The sequence below is a fragment of the Python bivittatus genome, unplaced genomic scaffold (assembly GCF_059951505.1).
Source record: "Python bivittatus isolate LINGU-HERP-01145 unplaced genomic scaffold, Pbiv_v1 ctg000700_np1212, whole genome shotgun sequence".
Taxonomy (NCBI): Eukaryota; Metazoa; Chordata; class Lepidosauria; order Squamata; family Pythonidae; genus Python; species Python bivittatus.
Window position 1 is genome coordinate 92,979,696 of NW_028277098.1, and position 22,499 is coordinate 93,002,194.

Genomic DNA, 22,499 nt, shown 5'->3' on the forward strand with positions numbered 1-22,499 from the left:
CCTCACAGATCCCGGGAGCTTTCTTGGGTCTCTAAGGATCACTGGAAATGAAGCTTCTCTGGAACACTTTGCCCCCCAAATTGAGAAAGTGAACAGGGTTCCTTGGGACATAAATTCCACAATCCATAGTTGAAGCCACAGTCTGTATGGCTCCTTCTGGTGGCCGACAGGATGTATGCTGCTGGCTTTGGGAAGTGATCAGTGCTTCTTTGGAGGAGGGGAGGGGGAGGTAGCACTGTTATATCTCACAATCAGTCTTCCTTATGACACCACTGATGCACACAGAATCAGCTTTATCCACTTGTAATGAAAATGGTAGGGAACAGGCATCTTGAGATGTTGGAAATGTAGCTCTTAGTAGCTGGATGTGTATGTAGGAAACACACAACTTTAAATGGGATATCAGCTCTTCTGGGATCTTGGATGGGATTTTTGCTTAAGCACACACACAAACACCTTTCATTCTCATGTGCTTAACAGGCCCCAACAGAGTAACTGATCAAGAAACCTAGGGGAATAGAGAAGCTGGATCATGATCCATAGAGTTGTATATACATATATGGGGTGTTTTCCAAGCAGGTTCTTGTTTGCCCCTCCTTTTTGTACTTCTTTTACTCAGTGGTTCTCATTGCTGAACTGGGTAGGTTTTACTGCTCGATGAGCAATTTTGGCAGGCTTCCATTCTGGTCTAGTTTCAAACTGAGTCATTCACTTTTCCTTGCACATCCAAGATCACACAGCTTTGCTTTCTTGTTTGCTGTTTTTCTCAGGCTGTTGACTACATGTCACACTACTAAATTCAGATGGAATCCATATAGTTTATTACAGTACAGCACAAAAGAGATTGTGATGCAATCCCTCCTGACATGGCCATCTCTTGATCCAGCCATTTTTGGCAGCTCCCACCCAGTCTTCAATCTTCCCTTTCAGGAAAAGATTTTAGAAAAATTGATGGGGTTTTAATAACAGAGAATAATAAAGGAAATGGTAATCTAGATACTTTTAGTAACTATTCAGGTCTGGGTATGGGATAGATATAACATTGGTCAACCTGTTCAATGACCTTTAGAGAGACCTTGAGGGAGGGAGTGTGCTCTTCCTGATTCTATTGGGTCCTTCCTGAAACTTTGGAAGGACAGGTTTAGAAAGAGCAACACTGCCACCCTTGCCCAACCAGGATTTGGCAATACAATCTCCCTATTCATCCACAAACAAAACATGTATGAATGAGAACTTATTACAGACAGATCTGGCATTTACAACCAGCATCTTGAAGTCAGGAACCACAGCAATCCAGCCTCCTGGTCCCCAGGACAAAGTAACTGAGTTGGAAGTAAAGACAGCCAACAGATTGAAAGTCTCCTGTCTATCGAATGGCCTTCCCAATACCACTTGCCATATTTTCTTTTGTGGAGTCCTTTGAGTTCTCTGAGCTTGGCTGTTTTCTTGCAAATGTTTCATTACCCAACTAGGTAACATCTTCAGTGCTAGAATGGAATGGGGTTTGCTCTCTGTTTATATACAGTGGCATGCCCTGTGTTGGTGGGGGTTTTGTTTTGTTTTTTCCTCTGGTAGTTCCTTGATTAGGGTGTTGTTTACTGCTGATTGTATGTCTGGTGATAATCTACTTATCTGTGTGATGATTGCTGGTGAGATGTTCTGGTCTTTTGTTTTCCTTTTTATTGTCTCTTTTGAATAGTGTGTAGTTGTTGTTTATCTCTATGTGCCTGTTGATGGCTGCCTTGTCTGAATACCAAGCTTCCAGGAATTCCCTCACATTTCTGGATTTAGCTTGGTCTAAAATGCTGACAGTTTCCCAGTTGAAATTATGGTCTGTCCATGTGTTGTGAGATTAAGGAGTTTTCATCATGTCTTCTGACTGCTAGTTGGTATTCATTGATGTGCTCTGCTAGCCTTCTGCCTGTCTGTCCTACCTAGTGGTTGTTACAGTCCTTACACTGTATGTTGTAGATGACTCCTGTTTTTTCTTCTTGGACTACTGGGTCTTTTGGTTTGCTTAAGATGCTTTGGAGGGCTTTAGCTGGTTTGTGTGCTACGGAGATGCCATGTGGTTGTAATAGTCTGTTGGTTGTTTCTGAGATGCTTTTGATGTATGGTAGTGTTATCCTTTTCATAGCTTGTGTTGGTTGTGCTATAGTGGGTTGAGTGGTCAGGCACTTTTTGATAAAGTTGCGTGGGTATTTTGTTGGAAGATGTTGTATAGGTGGTCTGTTTCCTTTTTCTGCTGTTCTGGGTTGTTACAATGTATTTGTGCTCATTTGAATAATGTTCTTATACAGCTCCTCTTGTGGGAGGTTGGGTTGTTACTTTGGTAATAGGGTACTTGATTAGTTTGGGTTGTCTTCCAATAGACTTGGGTTTCTAATTTGCTGTTGTTTCCTCTGCTGATGAGGATATCCAGGAAGGGTAGTGTGTTGTTGTTTTCTTCTCTGGTGAATTTTATTCCTCTGAAGATGTTGTTGATAGTTTCATGTGTTTTCTCTAGTTGTTCCTTTTTTATTATAACAAAGGTGTCATCTACATACTGGATCCATACTTTAGGATGTATTTGTGGAAGTGCTATAGCTTCTAGGTGTTGCATTACAATCTCTGCTATGAGTCCTGACAGTGGTGATCCCATGGGTGTGCCTCTGATTTGTTGGTATATTTGTCCATTGTGGATGGCATTTTCTTTTGGCCCAACGCTTTTGGGATAAATGTCATTGCTCATCAAACTGCCAGTCCCCTTCTTTGCTCCCTACTCCACCCCCATATTCATCCATTTACTGCATCTCAATCTCAACATAGTCACCCTGTGGTGTGCTTATTGGCATGGCCATTGAGCTGGGCTATTTCTATTCTCTCAATCTCTTCTCATCATTCTAATTTTCCTAAGAAACAAACCATAATCTCTCACCACATCTTGACAGACCCCTATTATTCCTTGACACCTGCTCACTAACATCCTGGGGACAGAGGCTTAGCCTCCACTTGCTTCCCACTACAAGCAGGAGCCCTCAATCTACTGTCCTGACTCCCACCAGAAACAGTGATAGCCAAAATAAAGATCCAAATTTCAGTCCTAGTCAATCTCTGGGGGAGGGGTAATGATAACCCAGCCTCTGGAGACCCGGGTATCACTAGAGCCATCCAGCTCAGACCCAAATACATTAAGACTTTTAAAGCCAAGTTGCAATGCCTCTTTCCAACTCACAGCTGGACTTCCCAGCCCATTCTACCTCTACAGCTACTGGACCCTTCACCCGCCAGGATCACCGCCTCAACAAGCAGGATGCTAGCAACTTTCACTCCTCCAATGAGTTTGGCAGGGCCAAGTCTGAGATCCAGGTTGCTGTTTTAAAGCTCTGGCAGGGTAATGTCATTGTCAGTGTCTCAACAGTAAATAAAGCAAATACATAAAGCCTGATTTCCTTCCACAGTACTCACCAATATTCATAGGGGAGACAACATAGTGAAAATTCTCATCCAACGTACCTGACCTCCACAGATCTTTGCCGGTTCGGCTCTCCTGCAGACCATTCTTCCACATAACAGGACCATCTTCTCAATAATGTTAGCACCCATATCTACCATGTCAGCACAGGCAGCCATGAGTCCGCTGCCTTTCTCATCTCCCACATTCATCACCAGATTTGTTCTGCCATCAACCCAGCTGCTGCCAATACTAAGTACTAACTAAGGAAGGGCTCCACCAGGTATCAATATAGTTCCACTGTTCTTTCTCACTGACAAATAATGTTCTTCTCACTCTCATCACCATCTCTCCATTCCTTCCTGCAATCTAGCAATTCAGTCACATACTCAGTCCAGAAAACTCAGCAATATTGAAGCCCCAACTGTAGTCTGCACCTGGGCCTCACAAATCGGCTGGTTGGTCCTAGTATACTCAAATTTCATCCACTATCCTGAAATACCAGCAGCCAAAATACATCCACAGTTGTAATTCCTAACAGGAAAGCTGTTCACTTAATGTCATCTGCTTAAAGCTTCAACCGCTACTCTTCATAGGTCTCCTCAATCACCAGCCTTAACTTTCACGTATTTTTCCAACCAGCCTCTTTCTAGCAGAAGGATTTGCTTCTTCTTTGCTCCTGAGCTATGCCCCCTCAGGCACCACATATTCTTTCACCAACTAACGGATTCCAACTATTGCCTTGAAGTTACTCTTTCATAGCACATGTACCTATGATAAGCAGAACTATTTCTGCTTATCACAGATACATTTCTGGCCTATTTAATTATTTCATACATTCATACAGATGTTAGTACATATTGGATATAAAAACTATAAAGCAGAAAACAAAGCAGCAATAACAAATTAACATTATTGATTCAATCTGTGATCCAACAAAATGTTAAATCTCATTTAATCTTTCTTTAAAGGAAGTTGACTGGACCCACATGACTGCAAAATTCATACACCTATTTCACTCATGAGGGCTATAGGAAAATGTGAAGAGGCAGCAACTCTTTCCAGGTTTCTTGTGCTATAGAGCTGGCTGGAAGTCCAACACAACTGGAGGGTGTTATGTTGGGGAAGGCCATCTTAAGGAATCATAAAACACACTGATGTTCATATTATGAAGTAGTCTTTCTGATGCCATATATTAACAAAAAATAGATAGGAAAGTGTTGCTTAGCTAAATGTGGGCTCATTAGTCTGAACCACTTGGCAACTTTAGCATGTTGGCTGGGGAATTCTGGGAGTTGAAGTCCATACATTTTAATGTTGCCAAGTTTGAAAACACTGGTCTAAACTCAAAAGATTTAAAGGAAACCATTAAACATGACACTTGCATTACTGAAAAAGGTGAGAGTTTTTTAAGTGTTCAGAATAACAATATATTTTAAATGTGCTTTTTGTTATTTAAGAATATATTTAACCAACATGGTTTTTTCCCCAAACCTTTCTGTTGTAAAAATATACAATCAAATGTTACCAGAGCAATAATCTGAAAGGCATGGAAGTTATGATTATATGTGTACGAGAAGAGAGCACTGGACATGTCTGTTTCTACCTTTCAGTTAGCTAGATTAATCACACATTACAAGAAATGGGTTTTTAATTAGCTTTCATCTGCTTTGTACATGGAGGAGATCACGTTTGAAGATGGCTAAAAACAATAATGGGCACTGTGACAATAAATAGCATGCTGGGAGGGAAATTGTTTCAGTATTCAAGGAGGATTAACTAACATCATGGAACAAAATAGAGGAAATAAAAATGAAATTAAATATGTGGTTTTGCAGTAAATAAAACACAACACTTCCCTCTTACTCCTATTGAAAATAAACAGAAAACTGTATATATTGCACCAAAAGAATTACTTCATAAGCATTTTTGTTTTAAAAAATATCACTGTTTGCTAAGCCTGACATTTAAAAATTGCACCCTAGATTAATGCTGAGTGTAAGTTTGCATAGTTTTAATAAAAAAAAATAAATCCAAAACCCTGCCAACCTTACAGAAACTAAAACATACTGCAATTAAGAAAAAAGCAGAAATGATATATTCCTGACTGCCTACCACTAATTTATATTTGTAAACATTTAGGACTGTGATCTGGGTTCATCATTTAAAATTTTATTTATTTGAAACTGTATTTTGAGGTTACCCAGTATGTTTTAAAGCATATTTAAAAGTACAACATATCAAAATGCCCCAATCACCTACTTTACCCTCTACACCATATGAAACAAACTGTATTTTTAAAAAATCAGAAAGTATCCCAGAAGAAAGTTAATACACTGTTTCAAAATATGGCATTTTTGAACTTCTAGGGGAAGAAGTATAAAGCAGCCTCTTTTATTTTATTGCTTGAACCTGATGATAACAATGTTAAGAGTCAGAACTCTTTCCGGTCAGAAGTTTAGAGAAATTGGGTAAAACTTTAAAAATCTCAAAACAGATTCCCATTACTTGTGGGTTCCTAGTGGCTGCTGGGGAGACAAACATTATCCCCGAAGGCATGTTTTATGTGCATTTTCAATACTCCATTGAAAAGTTTTCAAGTTTCAATTGATGTGCATTTTTCAATTTCAATTTTACATGTCAAGTAGAAAAGCTTGGCATGTAAAATGCTTCATACACTCACATTATTAACCATAATATTCTTATTCTTATTTGTAGAATCACTTCACTGGTTATTCATATAGGCACACAACCCATTATCTGTATTTAGTAGTAGTTTTGCTAGCAGCAGCAACAGCAGCATTCTCCTTTTCTGCCATTTTTCTCTTTCTACCTGGATGGCTTTTTATTGTATGAGTGGGGAACCTGTGGTCTTCCAAGCTGTTGTTGATTAGAAAATTTCCATTTCTTGAAGCAATGGTGGCTACAGCAGCTGGGGTTGCTGGGAACTGTGTATCAGCCACATCTGGAAAACCAAAAATTCCTCACTTCTGCTCCAAAATATGAGATTGAGAAAATGTTATTTTCCATGTAATCACTAAGAACCAGTTACAGTCAATAATTTTATCTACATTCAAGTTGTACTCTATTCCATAAGTGAGCTTGCCCTTTTAATGAACTGGTGTCTTTTTCAGAGTCTTCTCTACATGCACTTCTTTCTACGTCTTGCTGTAGGGAATAAAGGACAAACAGAATGTTAAACTATTGGGCTATTCTGCAAACTTAGCATAATAAATTATGTCATCATGGCATCGATGCAAAGCCCTCCCGACATGTTTCCCTCTGTATAGGGAAGAGATCCCTGCAACTTTATGGCTAAATCTTCCCTCCTTCCACACTGCTGGGATACATAAGGATAAGGCAAATGGCTCAGCTGATCATGATAAACTGGGTCCTATTATATTTCACAAATATTTACAAAAACTAGTGAAAATATTAAAAATTAAATGCCTACCAGAAGAGGATGCCTGGCCTCTAAGTATATTCACTGATGATGCTAAGGGGTCTCTCCAAAGAAAGCCCTTCGGAGAAGGGGGCTCTTTCCGTAATAGCCACCCGTTGCACCATTAACAGTTACGTAAGGATGTGCTCTTCTCCAAGGTCCTAGTGCACACTGAATTTAGGGTGATTTTGAAACAGCCAGGAAAGAGAAAGCTGTATAATTAAAGATGGGGTGTTAGCCAAACTACAGCATATTTAGTTGAAAGCCTTTAGGCAGCTGAAAGTTCTAACCTATTATTTTTAATTAAAAAACATTACATTAATTAGCTACCCAACTCCATTAGGACTTTTGGTGGTGCACAATATACAATATTTACAATCTGCCCAATGCAAGAGTACAAAAAGTGTCAGGAGAAACAGCTACATAATCACAAGGGGTCTGCCACCCACTCTAGCCCAAGGTCTAAGAAATGAGCAGCTCTTAAGGGCTTGTCTAAATAAGGTCAAGGTGGGGACTCTGGTGGGATGTCATTCCAGAGGGCAGCTGCTATGGCAGAGAAGGCCTGCTTCCTGAGTTCCATCGGATGGCACTGCTTAATCAAAGGGGCCCAGAGCATGCTGACTGCCAGAAGGTACAGGAGCAGATAGCAACTATGGAAGACAGGCACCCCCTTAAGTAACCAGACCCTATGTCGTAAAGGGCTTCATAGATGGCACCCAGCACCTTGAATTGCACCTGGAAGCATACTGGTAATCATTATGACTATTATAGGATTCTTTCTTAAGGAAAAAAAAAATTGACAAGATGTCTCTCTTGTTAACACATTGAATCCTGGAAAAATTTAAGCAGCTAAGGCACTGAAAATGTAGAAAAAAAGCAAAAAAAGCATCATTTACCCCACAACCATTTTGTTAGCTGCTCCCCAGTGAAATAGAAGATAAACATTATGCACATAGCAACGGAGAAAAATACCGCCTTTCCAAGTACGCCAAGCACTCCTAAAACCGGATAAGCCCAAATCCCAGCTACAAGATGTATCCACATTATCCTAAAACAAAGCAAGATAAGCATCATAATGAAACATAATGAGCCCAATATTTTAAATATTGCACCTATTTCTGTGGTTGCATGAAAATACTTCAGTTTGCTAAATTAAATGTTCTTAACTTTCCTATTTAAATCAATAGCACATAAAATGCTTGACTGACTACCTCAAAATGGGGAATCTGTTATCTTCCAAATGCTACCACTGAACTACATTTTCCAACTTCTCTTACCATAGTTAAAGATGGATTTGGGCTACTGGAAGTTGAAGTTCAGCAATATCTGAATACTACAGGTTCCTCAGTTTATGAGAGACTGAGGTGCCATGCTTAAGATAAATAAAAAAATGGTATTGAAACGACATATATTATTATTTATTTATTTATTAGATTTCTCTCCCGCCCATCTCCCCTACACTAGGGGACTCTGGGCGGGTTACAAAGACATTAAAACTATAAATATATATAAAATACATACCATATATACAATTAAAACAATACTAAAAACAAAAAAACAAAAAAATCCAAGAAGATGGAAAATCAGGGCAGGGACAGCCGGCCACTATGGGGCTAGCCATCTCCCTGCTTGAGATGTTCCCTCCCCACCCCAGGCCAAGTGGCAGAACCAGGTCTTCAAGGTCCTTTGGAAGGCCAGGAGTGACGGGGCCAATCGCACCTCCGGGGGCAGAATGTTCCAAAGAGTGGGGGCTACTGGAGAGATGGCCCGCCTTCTGGACCCCGCTCGACGGAGTTCTTTTACTGAGGGGATCCGAAGCATGCCCTCTCTGTGTGACCGGGTGGGACAGGGTGAAGTCATAGGGGAGAGGCGGTCCCTTAGGTAACCTGGTCCCATGCCATGTAGGGCTTTAAAGGTAATAACCAACACCTTGAATTGGACCCGGAAGCAAACTGATACCCAATGCAGCTCGCGGAGCAATGGTGTTACATGGGCCCTTCTTGGGGCTCCAAAAATAGCCCACGCAGCCACATTCTGGACCAGCTGTAGCTTCTGGATACTATTCAAGGGTAGCCCCATGTAGAGTGCATTGCAATAGTCTATCTGGGAGATAACAAGGGCGTGAGTGACTGTTTGAAGGGCTTCCCGATCCAGGAAAGGGCGTAACTGATGCACAACCTGAAGTTGTGCAAAGGCCCTCCTTGCCACAACTGCCACCTGCTCTTCATGCAGGAGCCGTGAGTCTAGGAGGACCCCCAGATTACACACTGGGTCTGTCTGGGGTAGTGCCACCCCATCGAGCACCAGAGATGACAAAGTCCCGGATACAGAGGAGCCATTAACCCACAGCCACTCCGTCTTACCAGGGTTCAGCCGAAGCCTGTTGCTCCCCATCCAGACCCTTACAGTCTTCAGGCACCGAGAAAGGGCGGCCACAGCATCACTTACTTCACCAGGGATGGAGATGTATAATTGCGTATCATCAGCGTACTGATAGTATCTCATCCCATGGTGATGGATGATCTCACCCAATGGCTTCATATAGATGTTGAAAAGGAGCGGACAGAGAACCAAACCCTGTGGCAACCCACACAGGAGGGGCCAAGGATGGGACGTCTCGCTCCCTATCAACACCGATTGGGATCGGGCCTGAAGAAAGGAGGCGAACCAGCACAATACTGTGCCGCCCACCCCCAATTCCCTGAGCCGTCCCAACAGGATACTGTAGTCGACAGTATCAAAAGCCGCTGAGAGATCAAGGAGAGCAAGGATGGTCGCACTTCCACCATCCCGCTCCCGCCAGAGATCATCCATAAGTGCGACCAATGCCGTTTCTGTTCCATAACCGGGCCTGAAACCTGACTGGAAAGGGTCCAGATAATCCATTTCCTCCAGGACCCTTTGGAGCTGTGAAGCCACCACTTTCTCAACCACCTTCCCCAAAAAGGGGAGGTGGGAGACTGGATGAAAATTGTCCAGTACGGTGGGATCCAGGGAGGGTTTCTTGAGGAGGGGGTGCACCAACGCCTCCTTGAAGGCAGCCAGAAACACCCCCTCCTGCAAGGATGTAGTAACCATTGCCTGGATCCAACCACATGTCACCTCCCGAGCTGCTTTCACCAGCCAGGAGGGGCATGGGTCAAGATGGCAAGTGGTGGCCTTCACAGTCCCCAGGACCCTGTCCACTTCCTCAGGAGCAACAGGATCAAACTATTCCCAGATAACTGGGTAAGAACGGTCCCCCGGTATCTCCCCAGACCCTGCCCCATGCTCGGAGTCTAACTTGGAATGAATCCGAGCGACTTTGTCCTGCAGATGCCCTGAAAATTCCTCTGCACGGCCCTGCAAATGAACCCCCACATCCCCCTTGCCAAGGAGGGACCTAGTGATCCTAAACAGGGCCACCGGGCGGCATTCTGTGGATGCAATAAGTGCGGAAAAGTATTGGCGCTTTGCCCCCCTTATTGCCACAATGTAGGCCTTAACAGCGGCTCTAACCTGTGTTTGGTCGGATTCAGTCTTTGTCTTTCTCTAGTGGCACTCTAGACATCTCTTAACCCTCTTCAGCACCCTCAACTCCTCCTTAAACCACGGGGAGTGTCGGGGCCGATGTGGCAAGAGAGGTCGCATAGGTGTGATCCTGTTCAAGGGCCCAGCGCCTCCCTATTCCAGGCAGCAGCCACGTCCTCCGCTGGACCGTGCAGCAGGTCCACAGGAATATCCCCCAGCTCCCTCTGAAACCCTGACGGGTCCATCAGGCGCCAGGGGTGGACCAATCGTGTGGGTCCTGCCTCCCTGCGGAGGGGGGTGGCATAAGAGAAACTCAGGGTCACCAGGACGTGATCTGACCATGACAACGGGGAAAGCTGTAAATCTCCCCTCAGATCACTTTGCCATTGCTCCGACAAGAAAACCAAATCCGGCATGTGGCCACTGTCTCGGGTTGGGTCCTGCACCATTTGCGACAGGCCCGTGGCTGCCATGGTAGCCAACAACTCCTGAGCCGCGTCCAAGGACCGCCCCAGGGATGGCAGGTTGAAGTCCCCCAGAACCATAAGCCTCGGGAACTCCACCGCCAGCCCCGCGATGGCCTCCAGCAGCTCAGGCAGGGAGGCTGCCACGCAGCAGGGAGGCTGGTACAATAGCAGAACTCCCAACTGTTCACGGGAACCCAACCTAATGAACAGTGTCTCACAGCCAGAAACTTGTGGAGCAATGCCCCTGAAGGCCACTAGAGATTCCCGGATCACAACAGCCACCCCTCCTCCCCTGCCCTGGCCTCTCGGCTAGTGCCACACCATGAACCTAGCTGGGCAAATTTCCGAGAGGGGCACCCCTCCCTCGGGGCCCAGCCAGGTCTCGGTGATACATGCCAGGTCTGCCCCCTCCTCGGTGATCAAGTCACTGAGTTGTTAACTGACCTGGCATTAAGCAGCAACAGCCGGAAGCCAGGGCCCCTACAAACCTGCTGACCAGGATGTGGGAATGAGCCAGGAGGGCCGGAACACGCCACCGGTGAGACATACCAGGGGCGTTTTCCCCAAAGATGGCCCGCCCTCCAGCTCCCTACATAACGTCCCCTGCCCATCACCACCTCGATGGAGTAGCCCACCGCATAGCCCCTAGGGGTTCTGGGCCCAAATACCTCCCCACCTGAATCTCCCGGGTCCCCAATCCGAAGCAATTATTGCTGTAATTTTGCATGCAAACTTGTATAGTGATTTTAAACACTCTAGATAAATTATACAATTGTTCAGAGAAGCTATTGCAGAGTTAATACAAAAGAAACATCTGAACAAAATGAATAAAAATGTTTTAAATTCAAATATGTTTCTCAAACAAGAATGAATACCTACCATGATAGGTATATAACTGCAAAGAGGGTAAGTCCCAATATTCCTTTCCATCTAGGTGGATACTTATGTGAACATATAACTAGCTCTATGAAAAGCAGTGGCAGGATGGTAGTGTGCTAGAAAGCAAAAGCAGAACATAAAGATACGAGGTACGGAAACAAAATCAGTTTTATTGCTTCTTATTCTGGTTTCAGACCCCCTATTCTGTTCCACCATTATTGCCGGGAAGATACTTTCAGGTTATTTTTGTATTTTTGCTTCCTTCCTCAATTATTTTAGCTACTATAGTTATAGTGATCCTTTTGAAGAGCCTATGTGAATAGGAAATGCTGCAAGAAATAATACAATTATTTTGTGTGAAATTTCTAGCAGGGGTTGTCAGGGAATAAAACTACAGATTTTAAGGATGTTTCTAAAGATTTAGAATATGCTTCTGTGATCTTGTTAACCGGCTTGGGGTGAGGAGACTTTAGAAATGTTGAAAGCAGGAGAGCACTTTTTGAAGTTTGAGAGCTGCATGGCATAGTGTTGCAATGGACACACTGAAAACAGGAAGCATAGCTAGGACAAAGAAGTATGGAGGTGGGGGACAGTCAAAACAAAAAATTAATGTAATTCAATTTATATTTGAATTCAACTAAAGTTAAAGTAAATATGCTTGCCTCCCCCCCGTCCCTTTTTTAAAAGATACTGTTCCTCTCCTGCTGCATGCAAAGCTACAATTTGATAGCAACTTTTGGAGTATCTATACAATTGCTGCACCCAAAGTTTTCAGCAACTGCACTCAACTGATGACTCCCAAAATACACTTCTGCAAATGCGACACAACTTTATTGACTTATTTACCAAAAAATTTATATTACTGCTGACTTGCAAGATGTAAGAGGGTTTATAGTAAACAGAACCACATGTATCAAAACAATAATTATAAAACTGCTTAAAACAAAATAATTTAACAAAAAACACGTCCAGCCAAAGTGGCAGACAAGCATCACCCTCATCTACCAAATGTTCTCAGGAATGGGATGGTCTTCGCAGCCTAATATAGTGTTTCTCAACCTTGGTGACTTGAAGATGTGTGGACTTCAACTTCCAGAATTCCCCAGTCAGCATTCTAATTCTAATTCTAATTCTAATTCTAATTCTAATTCTATACATACATACATACATACATACATACATACATACATACATACATATTCTATCACATGAAGAAGAGGAAATAATCCTCACCACAGCTTATGTATATAATGTAAAATCACAGGCTAGCATTATATTAAAAGTAGCCCAAAAGCAAGATTCCCATAATAATTTGGAAAGTACCAATTATCAAGTGCATAACAAATTGCATGTGCCAAAAGAAGGATACTGAGCTTCAAATACTTACCATAGTATGATTAAGCCAATCTGGATTAATGTTATCAAGCTCTTTAGGGTACACTAGTTCTCTGTCATATGCATAAAGGCCCCAGAAAGCAACAGCTACAAACTAAGAGAAAACATCTGAATATTAATGAGAATTTCAAATGTTGGAAAATTTTAGAAATCTGTAGTCAACATCTTATAGACTGCCTTTGAATATCTGTGAACATAGGGTATGGTTTTTATTTTCATTTCTCCAGGTAAACGAATATTAAAAATTGAACCTTCAAAACATGTTCTGGATCATGCAGTGCAAGATACAATTGTATCTGAATCCATAGATTTGCTGGGAGTTGGGCGGCATATAAATTTAATAAATTATTATTAGTTATTTAATTTATAAGCCCCCCTCCCCCTCAATTTCACAGCAAATCTATTGCCTTGAAGAATCAAACGAAATACACTATTGTGTACTTTTTAACATGATGTTTTATGTAAATTCTCATCAGAAATATAAGCAGCCGATCTGCAGAGGCAATTTTTTCAGGACCATGCCAGGAAGGAGGAAAAAAAGGACATTTCTATACCACTCATGTCCCCAACCTCCTAGGCTTCCCTATTTCTATTTATTCAGTAGTATTTATTCCCTTCATTTTTACAATGAATGTATTGTTAACTTCATCCCCCTTCCTCCCACCCAGGAGTTATAAATAATGGCTTCGCTCATGAGTCACCTATGCATGTTTATGTGATACAGCATGTGTTAAATTGGACCAAGAAATGGATTAAATATTGAAAAGAGTATTTCTAATTATTGAGGAAGCAATCTCTGGGCTCTTTTCTGATTGTAGAATGGCACTGTGGGTTAAGAGTGAGAAAATGCTGCAAGGTGAAAATTCATAATATATTGGAAATGCCTTTTTAAAAAAAATTGGGATGTCTAGGTCACATAAAAATACCTTTGAAGTTCTACCTGGCAAGATGAGGAAGTCTTCATTAGGCTAAATCTCAAGTATTTGGGCAGTCAGAATGATAAAAACCAGAATAATGAAAATAATTTTAGGATTGCAATTGATATTGATGAGGAAAAGATAAAATGTCTTAGAATTCAGATATTATGTAAGTTGCAGATTCAGATAAGCACATTGAATTTTGCCTCGCAAGTTACAGAAATCTTTGAATTTCTAGTAAAAAGCATCCAGTAAAAACACCCAGAAGAGGATGAAGCACTTTTTACTCATTCATGGCCTGAGTGAATTGGAGTCTCCAACAATTTTCACAGACCACTATAACCATACATTCTATATGACAATACTCACTCAATACTGCAAAGACCATTGATGGCCATCTGGTTCAAATCTAATTGTTAAGCTCCTGTGATATAGCTGGAAATAGATCAAGACACTAAAAACTATAGGCTCATACTACAACAAAAATAATAAATAATAATAAAGGTTAATCTCTCCTTAAAAGCACAGAATATGGTGGAAAAAAAATTGACAACTGTCAGTTAAATAAAAAATAAGTATTGGAATTCTTCTGCTGTAGTAGTAGAGCCAAGAAACAACCAGAGTTTGAGATGTTAAAAGTAATTGAAAAATTATTTTTAAAATACATACATGACATAGGGTGTGGGATGATGTAAAGAATGATGGCCCATATAATACTCATCGAAATAATGAATGTGCTGCTGGAGAAAACAATAAGATTTCCCAATGATTTAGAATACCAGGACATGATTTTTCTCAGACTTTTTTAGGAAAAAAAAATGTTTGCTAGATCAAGGAGGTTAATGGAGATCTGTGAAATAGGTGCTAGTGTTGTGACTGTTGTCCTTGACTGTCACTGTATGTATATTTATTGTCCTTGGTTGTTTTATTGAGTTTTAACTTAGTTAGCCACCCACAGTCACTACTGTGAGATGGGTGGCTATATAAATTGAATAAATAAATAATCTATCTTTTAATAATAAATGCTGCACAATCCCCATTATTAAAGCACATAATTTAGGAAAGGGTTTTTCAGTTTTCCACTGAACCCTAGGGTTCCATGAGAGACTAAGGGAAGAACAAAAACAGAAAACAAAGCCCTCATTTGAATGCCGTTACGGGCGTCCCTAGCAATTCTTTCAAGAAAAAGCAACAGACATACAATGCTGATTTACTTGGTTAAAACATTAACCTCCCATCGTAAAACTCAAGTTATAATTTTTGTGCATTGGAAATACTTTTTATACTTAAAAAGTGGAGGAACTTTCTGAGACAATAATTGAGGCATTCAATGTTGTGACATGCAAATAACTTTAATATATACATTTGCATAAATAAGTTATAAGGTATACAAGTTTCATTTTATTGCCCATTTTTATCATTTGAGTTTTGTCTTTTGATCGGTGGTTCTGGGAATTTATTGTTTTAACTAAGTCTCCAACTGCCTAAAAAAGTTTGAAAATCCCAATTTAGGATTGCCCATAAATGAACACTGTTCAATGTGCATTTCAGTCCCTATCTACCTAAAAAGAAGTCCCACTCTATTCAGTGTTTTTTTACTTAAAGCTAGCATGATTGCAGCTTTACCGCTAGATCCTAGAAATATTTTATAAAAACTATTCACTGATACTTTTTTTTCTTTTTGGACACCTTCAAGTGAGTATTGACTCCTGGCAACTGCCTGGACAAGTCCCTGCAGTTTTCTTGGCAGCACTTTTGGAAGTGGTTTGCCACTGCCTGCTTTTTAGGGCTGACAGAGAGTGACTGGTCCAAGATCACCCCGCTGGCTTTGTGCCTAAGAAGCGACTAGAACTCATGGTCTCCTGGTTTCTAGCCTGGTACCTTCACCACTACACCAAACTGCCTCTCCAGTGATACTTACTGTACTTCTAAGTAAAACAGAATGGTAAAAGCTATATTATTTATCCTTTTCAAGCTACTTTTAATATACTCCAAATGGCAACACATTTGTTAGAACTGTTTTGGAATGAAGCAAGCTGATTTAAACTATAATAAAAGCCTGCAGAGCAAATTCTTTCTAACCCCTTTAACAGCAACGGCCATAGAAGGTATCTGTATTTTCTTCTGTGTAATGAAGTAGCATGTTGGACGTGTGTTACTTTCTGATTTCCCTGTGTACTGCGGTAGTATATCCATGAGCACTGGGAAGCACAGGGGGAACTGCACACTGAATGCTGTGGGCTACATTACCACCAAGGAAAAGAGGATCTTAGAATGGAGCAATCACCAACTTTCTGAGCTACTGCCCAACAGCTTTTCCTATAGAGTTGCACTTGGGAAATTTTTTTCTGAAAAGTTTTTCTCCACAGCTCCATACCAAATCTTGCCCTTTTTCAAATTTAATCTTTCTTTTGCCAGCTTCTCCCACCACTTCTGGTCCCATTCTGTTATAGTTTTGGAATTAGTTATCTTGCTGACAAAGTCCAAAGTTGTTTCACATAATTTCTTTCCAACATTCCATTGGGTTGGAAAGAATAAAAAGGGCAGCTATTATTAGAAAGTCAATTAATTTTAAGAATCAATTAAACCACTTTGAGAACCAATCCACACATTTTTCATTTGGCAGATGTACAATTATGAGTTATATAACAGTAGTGCTGCATCAGATGGAACAATGATCTAATTTAGCATTACATTCTACAGTAGCCCACCAGATATCAAAGGGAAACTGACACACAGGACAGGAGCAAAATAACCCCCCTCCCCCGCCCCCCGTTTCTGTTTCCCAGCAAGTGACACTGAAGGGAATACTGCCTTTGTTATTAGAGGTAAAATATATGCTGCAAATTAATAGCCACAGATAGTCTTTTCCTTCATGAATTTAATCACATTGAAAAACACCCAAGGCCATTAGGCATCACTACATTGTATTATATTATGTCTTCTCTTTGCCTCTTTTCTAAGTTAAAGCCTCAATCCTTTTCTTATGGGAACTTCCAATCCTTGCTAACGTCAGTTGCCCTCTTCTGAATTTTTCTGGCTGTACAATATCCTTTCTGAGATGGAATGACCAGAAATGGACATAGTATTCTAAGTGCAACTGCATTATGGATTTAAACACAAGCATTACAACATTTGTTGTTTTATTTTTTAATACTAAACATCTCCAGCATGTAATCTACTTTATTCATAACTGGCAGAATATATATTAGTTTTTCACTGAGCCATCTATCACCACCCAATAAGTATTTAGATCTAATGTATATGTAAAGTTAAGGTATTTTATCCAAGTGTTCTACATTTGTTTCATTGAACAACACCTTCCATTCCCGTTCCCATTTTCCCAGTTGTAGATTATTCCTGAAGGTTTTCAGTGCTTTCCTCCTTTTAAACACTCTAAATAATTTAGTGTATTGCTTATCTCTAACTTTGTATCATTTATGAACAAGAAAAAAAGAACCGGGTTCAAAAAACACCTGTTTATGACCCTTCATTATGAGAACTGTCAATTTATTGACTCCCATCTGTTTACTGTTCTTCAATAGGCTAAGACCTCAAATTACTGCTTTAAATAACAAAGCCACTGATTTTCTTAGACAAATGCTAAAGTGAAAAAGATTTTTGGTGCTATACAGAAGGGCAAAATAAATGATAACCAGCCCATAACTATGAGCTTACCACTGAGAAATCAATGTCAGTTTTGCTGATTTTATCAGTAAACAAGTCAGTATAACTTCAATAAAAATGTAAGATTATGGAAATGATAATGTGGTTCTTAAGATAAGAAAACCATCTAAAATCTCATGAACCTTTAAGCAAATTTGACCCAACCTCAATGGACTTATAGTACAGTATGGTATTATTTGAATAATAGCAGGTATTGTAATTACTTACTAAGCCAACTGGGAATACGTATGCAGAGAAGATGAAATCTCTAATAGGCAGCACTAGAGATGATACTCTCTTCTCTTGAGAAGGGACAAACAGGGCTGCAGCATCAATTATGACACACAGTAAGTACAGCAATGTCTGCAGAAGCTATGAATTCAAAGAAGTTATATTCAAGATGGAGTGTACATTTTCTTTCCACTATTTAATATCTTACCCAAGAATAAAATTTAAAGTTGTTTTATATATGTTTTTATATATATATATATATATATATATATATATATTTATATTTATATTTATATATGTTTTCATCTATTATAAATTAGTCCCTTAATCTAGATTTGTTCAGTACACTACATCAGGTACTTGAAAAGGTGTGATGTATCATCTTGCAGACTTCAAAAGTGAGAGCTGTGAATCTACGCCTAAATCAATTTCTCCCTAGCGCTCTGCAGACATTTTGGGATTGCAGCTCCTAGAATTTCCAGTGAAATTCAACTGAAGGGGCCCAACAATCAATTTATTAGTCCAAAGCTAGCAGGTTCCAGTGAGTCCCTGGTCTCTTGCACCCAGAAGTACCAAGGAAAAAGCCACAAGTTTAGCTGCATTTTATGTTGATCAAAGATAGTTTGAGCATTTAGCAGAGGATCCAAAATAGAGAAAGAACTGCTTTACAATTGATCTAGCCACAAAGGGAGACATGGGCACCCTTCATGGTGTGAAAACACTGCAGACACATTTGTGGAAATGCAACATAGCAGCTGTGATAGGCAAGTTGAGCCAAGGCCCCAACTGTTATTTTAGCAGGCTGACCCTGCATTAGGAGATAAGGAGCCATGGAAAGGTAATAAATTCCTCTAACACATATACCATCAATTAGTCACTAACAGGCGCACAATGACACAATATGAAAAAAAATCCATTCTTAAGGATGTTACATGAGAGGTACAGAGAAGAGCATGGATGAATTAAATCATACAGCAATGCTACACGTACAAGTAAACTTAAATGTTTACTTATAAGTCTAATACAAATTGATTCAACCTGAGTTCTTATTCCACACCACCACACCGCTCAGTATTGCTAGAAATCACCACTCACAAAATTTCCAGTCACTACTGGTTACAAACGTTCACTTGTGCTGGGAGCGATTTTCTTCAGTTATTTTGAGGGTGCCAGATCGGGGGAAGACTGATTCAGATGCTCCTTGCTCTGCCTCAGTTACCCTCCAGATGTTCTGGACTACACCTCCAGAATTCCCAGCCAGAACAGCCGTTGGCTGGGAATTTTGTAGCCCGACCCCTATCAGATTCATCAAGGCTGGTCCCCATTTCCATCTAAGAAACGATGCCCAGAATTTGGCCTACCCCGCACTAAGGTGACCCCAGAAGGGGCGCCGCTCACTCCTCTCTGGCCCCGCCTACCCTCGCTCTCATTGGCTCGCCCTCCCAAAAGCCCCTCCTCCACCACGTGCGAAGGGCGAAGACTAATCTGCGCAAGCGCACGGTCTCCCGCTCGCGGCCCCACCTGGTTGAGGAAGGTCAGGTATTTCCATTGTCCGCCATAACTTTGGTCCTGCTCCTTGCGGACCGGGTTGGGGAAGCCCAAATTCTGAGTCAGGGCGAAGGTCGCCCAGAGCAAGCACAGGAAGTGTAGCAGTGCCACAGCCCTCTGACCCCGCACGGCCAACACCATGATCGTTCAATCTACGCCGCGGTGGGTGGAAGCGGCGGGGGGGGGGGTAGGGTTTTAAAACCGCGGCGGCGCCATGCGCCAGCGGATACTCTGCGCAGGCGCTGAGAGGGAATTTGGCGCTCAGTCGCCCGCCGCCATCTTGGCTGCCTTTGAGGCTTAAAAGGAGCTTTTCTGAGTCGCGACGCTTCCTCACCTCACAGTGGCTGTGATGGGCAATTCTATGTCTGTAGCTTGGGTGGGGGGGAATAGTGATTCTCCCTGGTGTAAGCTTCTCTGTTTGACAAATATTTGGCGCAGTAGAGGTGAGAATATTTCATATTCCTGAAGCTGTAAGTTAATAGGAACTTCCTTTAAATATCGCTCCCGTTGTTAGAGAATGGATTGTTCACCCCCCCGTGACATAATCTTGGAATGGTACTGACCTGACTCAGATGGGAGGGGCCTAAATGTGGGCGGGGTGTTTGGGGACTAGGAAATCAATGGTGTAATAAAGGAGCGCAATTCTTCAGAACTGTAGCATTGGGAATTGTACTTTGCTCAGGATTTTTTTTTCTATATTTGATTGGAGGTTTTTGATCTTAAGTATTTTGGGGGTTTTTGGCTCGCCATCACCAAATCTGATAGCATTTCCAGTCAACTTTGAAGTAGACCTAGCCCTAGATGTTAGTTATTGGCTGTGCTCATTAAATGTTTTCTCAGATATTGAATTAACCTGTTTTCTTGTCCCAATAATGCATTCAACCATCGACTTATCAAATTGCTGGGTTCACATAACGTAATAAGGCATCCCAAAAATAATGGAACAAATAGAAATCTCACCAAATGTACAGTTTACTGAACTTAGTATATGCTGAAAATGCATCTGTTGAGTCTCTTGTTGGTTTGGTTAAACCTGCTTTATGAAGGCAGACATTGACTTTAACATTTGATCTGAATAAACAATAAGAAGTAGAAAATGTTAAGATTTTCCTTCCAAATTTCATTTTATAACCTGCTTTTTTGTTGTTTTGATTTGTTAGAAACATTGATAGTATAGATTCAAGTTGGGGAAAAGGATGCACTTTGACACATATAGTATAGTGTTTGAAGGGGACACTGATGGGGCAGGAAGGTAGAATTAAATATTTAAATTTAATTGCTGTGGTACTTCTGTGTTGCCAGTGTTCTTTGTGGTCTTTAGTAGGTGATATAAAATGGATTCTCAGTTGTATTCACTTCCAAGTACTGACTAAACATGCTTACGTTCAGCAAGGTTGAAACAATCTAAGTGACATGAGACCTGGTTAATGTTGAATGAGACACCATTAGAAAATCCCAAGCTCTAAGCTATTGGGATGTGGAAAAATATTACAGAAGAAGGCAGTGGTAAACAACTTCTGTACTACTGCCAAGAAAACTAAACTGACATGCTTATGAAGTCACTGGGAGCCAAGCTTTGTATTTAGTTTTATGTTATTTCAAAATTGGTTTAATTTTATCTACCATGGATTTTTAGCATTTCGATCTTTTATCTTTTTATTTAAACAAATTATGGTAGCTTATGTTTGTGTTTTATTTATTTGTAAGCCATTTCAAAAATGTTTTATATACAAATGTTGTTTAGTCGTTAAGTCGTGTCCGACTCTTCATGACCCCATGTACCATATTGCGCCAGGCCTTCCTGTCCTTCACTGCCTCCCTGAGTTTGCTCAGTTTCATGCTCATTGCTTCAGTGATGCTATCTAACCATCTCATCCTCTGCCGTCCTCTTCTCCTTTTGCCTTCAATCTTTCCCAGCATCAGGGTCTTCTCCAAAGAGATCTCTCTTCGCATTAGGTGACCAAAGTATCTGAGCTTGAGCTTCATTATCGATCCTTCCAATGAGCAATCAGGGTTGATTTCCTTTAAGATTGACTGGTTTGACCTCCTAGCAGTCCAGGGGACTCTTAAGAGTCTTCTCCAGCACCACAGTTCAAAGGCATCAATTCTTTGGCGCTCGGCCTTTTTTATGGTCCAGCTCTCACAGCCATACATTACTACTGGAAAAACCATAGCTTTGACTATGCGGATCTTTGTCGGCAAGGTGACGTCTCTGCTTTTTAATATGCTATCTAGTTATCTATACAAATGTAGATATTTTTAAATGGGAATATATTTGTATAGGGTAAATTGGGAAAATGGAATACAGTACTGTAGATTATTATAATGCTTAATTCCATATGTTCCAACTCAAAAGTAAATCCCATTGATTTCTGTGATATTTGTTTCCAGGGAAATACCATACTTTTGCAAATTTAGACCTCACAGTCAAAGGACACTGGGAAAGAAAATACTTAAAATATGTTAAACCGCTATTTGAAGATCAAAGAAATTGTGGTTGATTTCCAGTGCAAAGAGTTCTTATTTTCTTTGGTAAGTTGTTGATTTAGACTAAATGCTTCATACTTCCTCTTGGTAGTTGTCCCATAGACTTTTTTTGAACATCTGTTAATAACAATTTAAACATAGCTTATACTAATTTGTCTGATGCTTCTGTAAGGTATGTAAATTAGTAGTCATGACCACAACTTCTTGTGGCACTGAATTTTACTTTATGAGTAAAACAAATCTATCTGAATATACTCATAATAGTTTAACTGGCCTTGTAACCCATTATTGGCATGTGAATCATGTCTATAAGTTTATATTCTTCCAAGTTGCTGCATTAAAACAGTTATGCCCTCAGAAGAAATGTTATTTCCTGGTAGTTCTTAAATATATTTGGCTAAAATATAAAACAGCTATTTTGTACTTTAACAAAATGCAGCTGGCTGATATAAGGAGAACTACTAGAAAAGCATCAGTTCTTGTTTCATTATACAGCTGAGTGCACAAGGAGACAATACAAGAAA

The 22,499-nt window shown here is 40.7% G+C and overlaps 1 protein-coding gene across 1 annotated transcript; it reads right to left on the minus strand.

Moving 5' to 3' along the window:
• Nucleotides 1-6,575: 6,575 nt before the first annotated feature.
• LOC107326216 (androgen-induced gene 1 protein-like) lies at nt 6,576-19,629 on the minus strand. Its single transcript, XM_025168971.1, has 6 exons — nt 19,462-19,629; nt 17,938-18,081; nt 13,119-13,220; nt 11,732-11,847; nt 7,772-7,923; nt 6,576-6,601 (listed from the first exon to the last, which is right to left on the minus strand). The coding sequence occupies exons 1-6, from the start codon at nt 19,627-19,629 to the stop codon at nt 6,576-6,578; spliced, it is 708 nt and encodes a 235-aa protein (XP_025024739.1).
• Nucleotides 19,630-22,499: the final 2,870 nt, after the last annotated feature.

What these genes read in the sequence shown, in the direction of transcription:
- LOC107326216 (XM_025168971.1), bottom strand. Translation starts at nt 19,629, where the DNA reads ATGGTGTTGGCCGTGCGGGGTCAGAGGGCTGTGGCACTGCTACACTTC. An exon ending in ACGTATTCCCAGTTGGCTTA is followed by an intron (nt 13,221 to 17,937) that starts GTAAGTAATTAC and finishes GTTTTCTCTTAG; the next exon opens with TTTGTAGCTGTTGCTTTCTG. An exon ending in ATTGGCTTAATCATACTATG is followed by an intron (nt 11,848 to 13,118) that starts GTAAGTATTTGA and finishes TTTGCTTTCTAG; the next exon opens with CACACTACCATCCTGCCACT.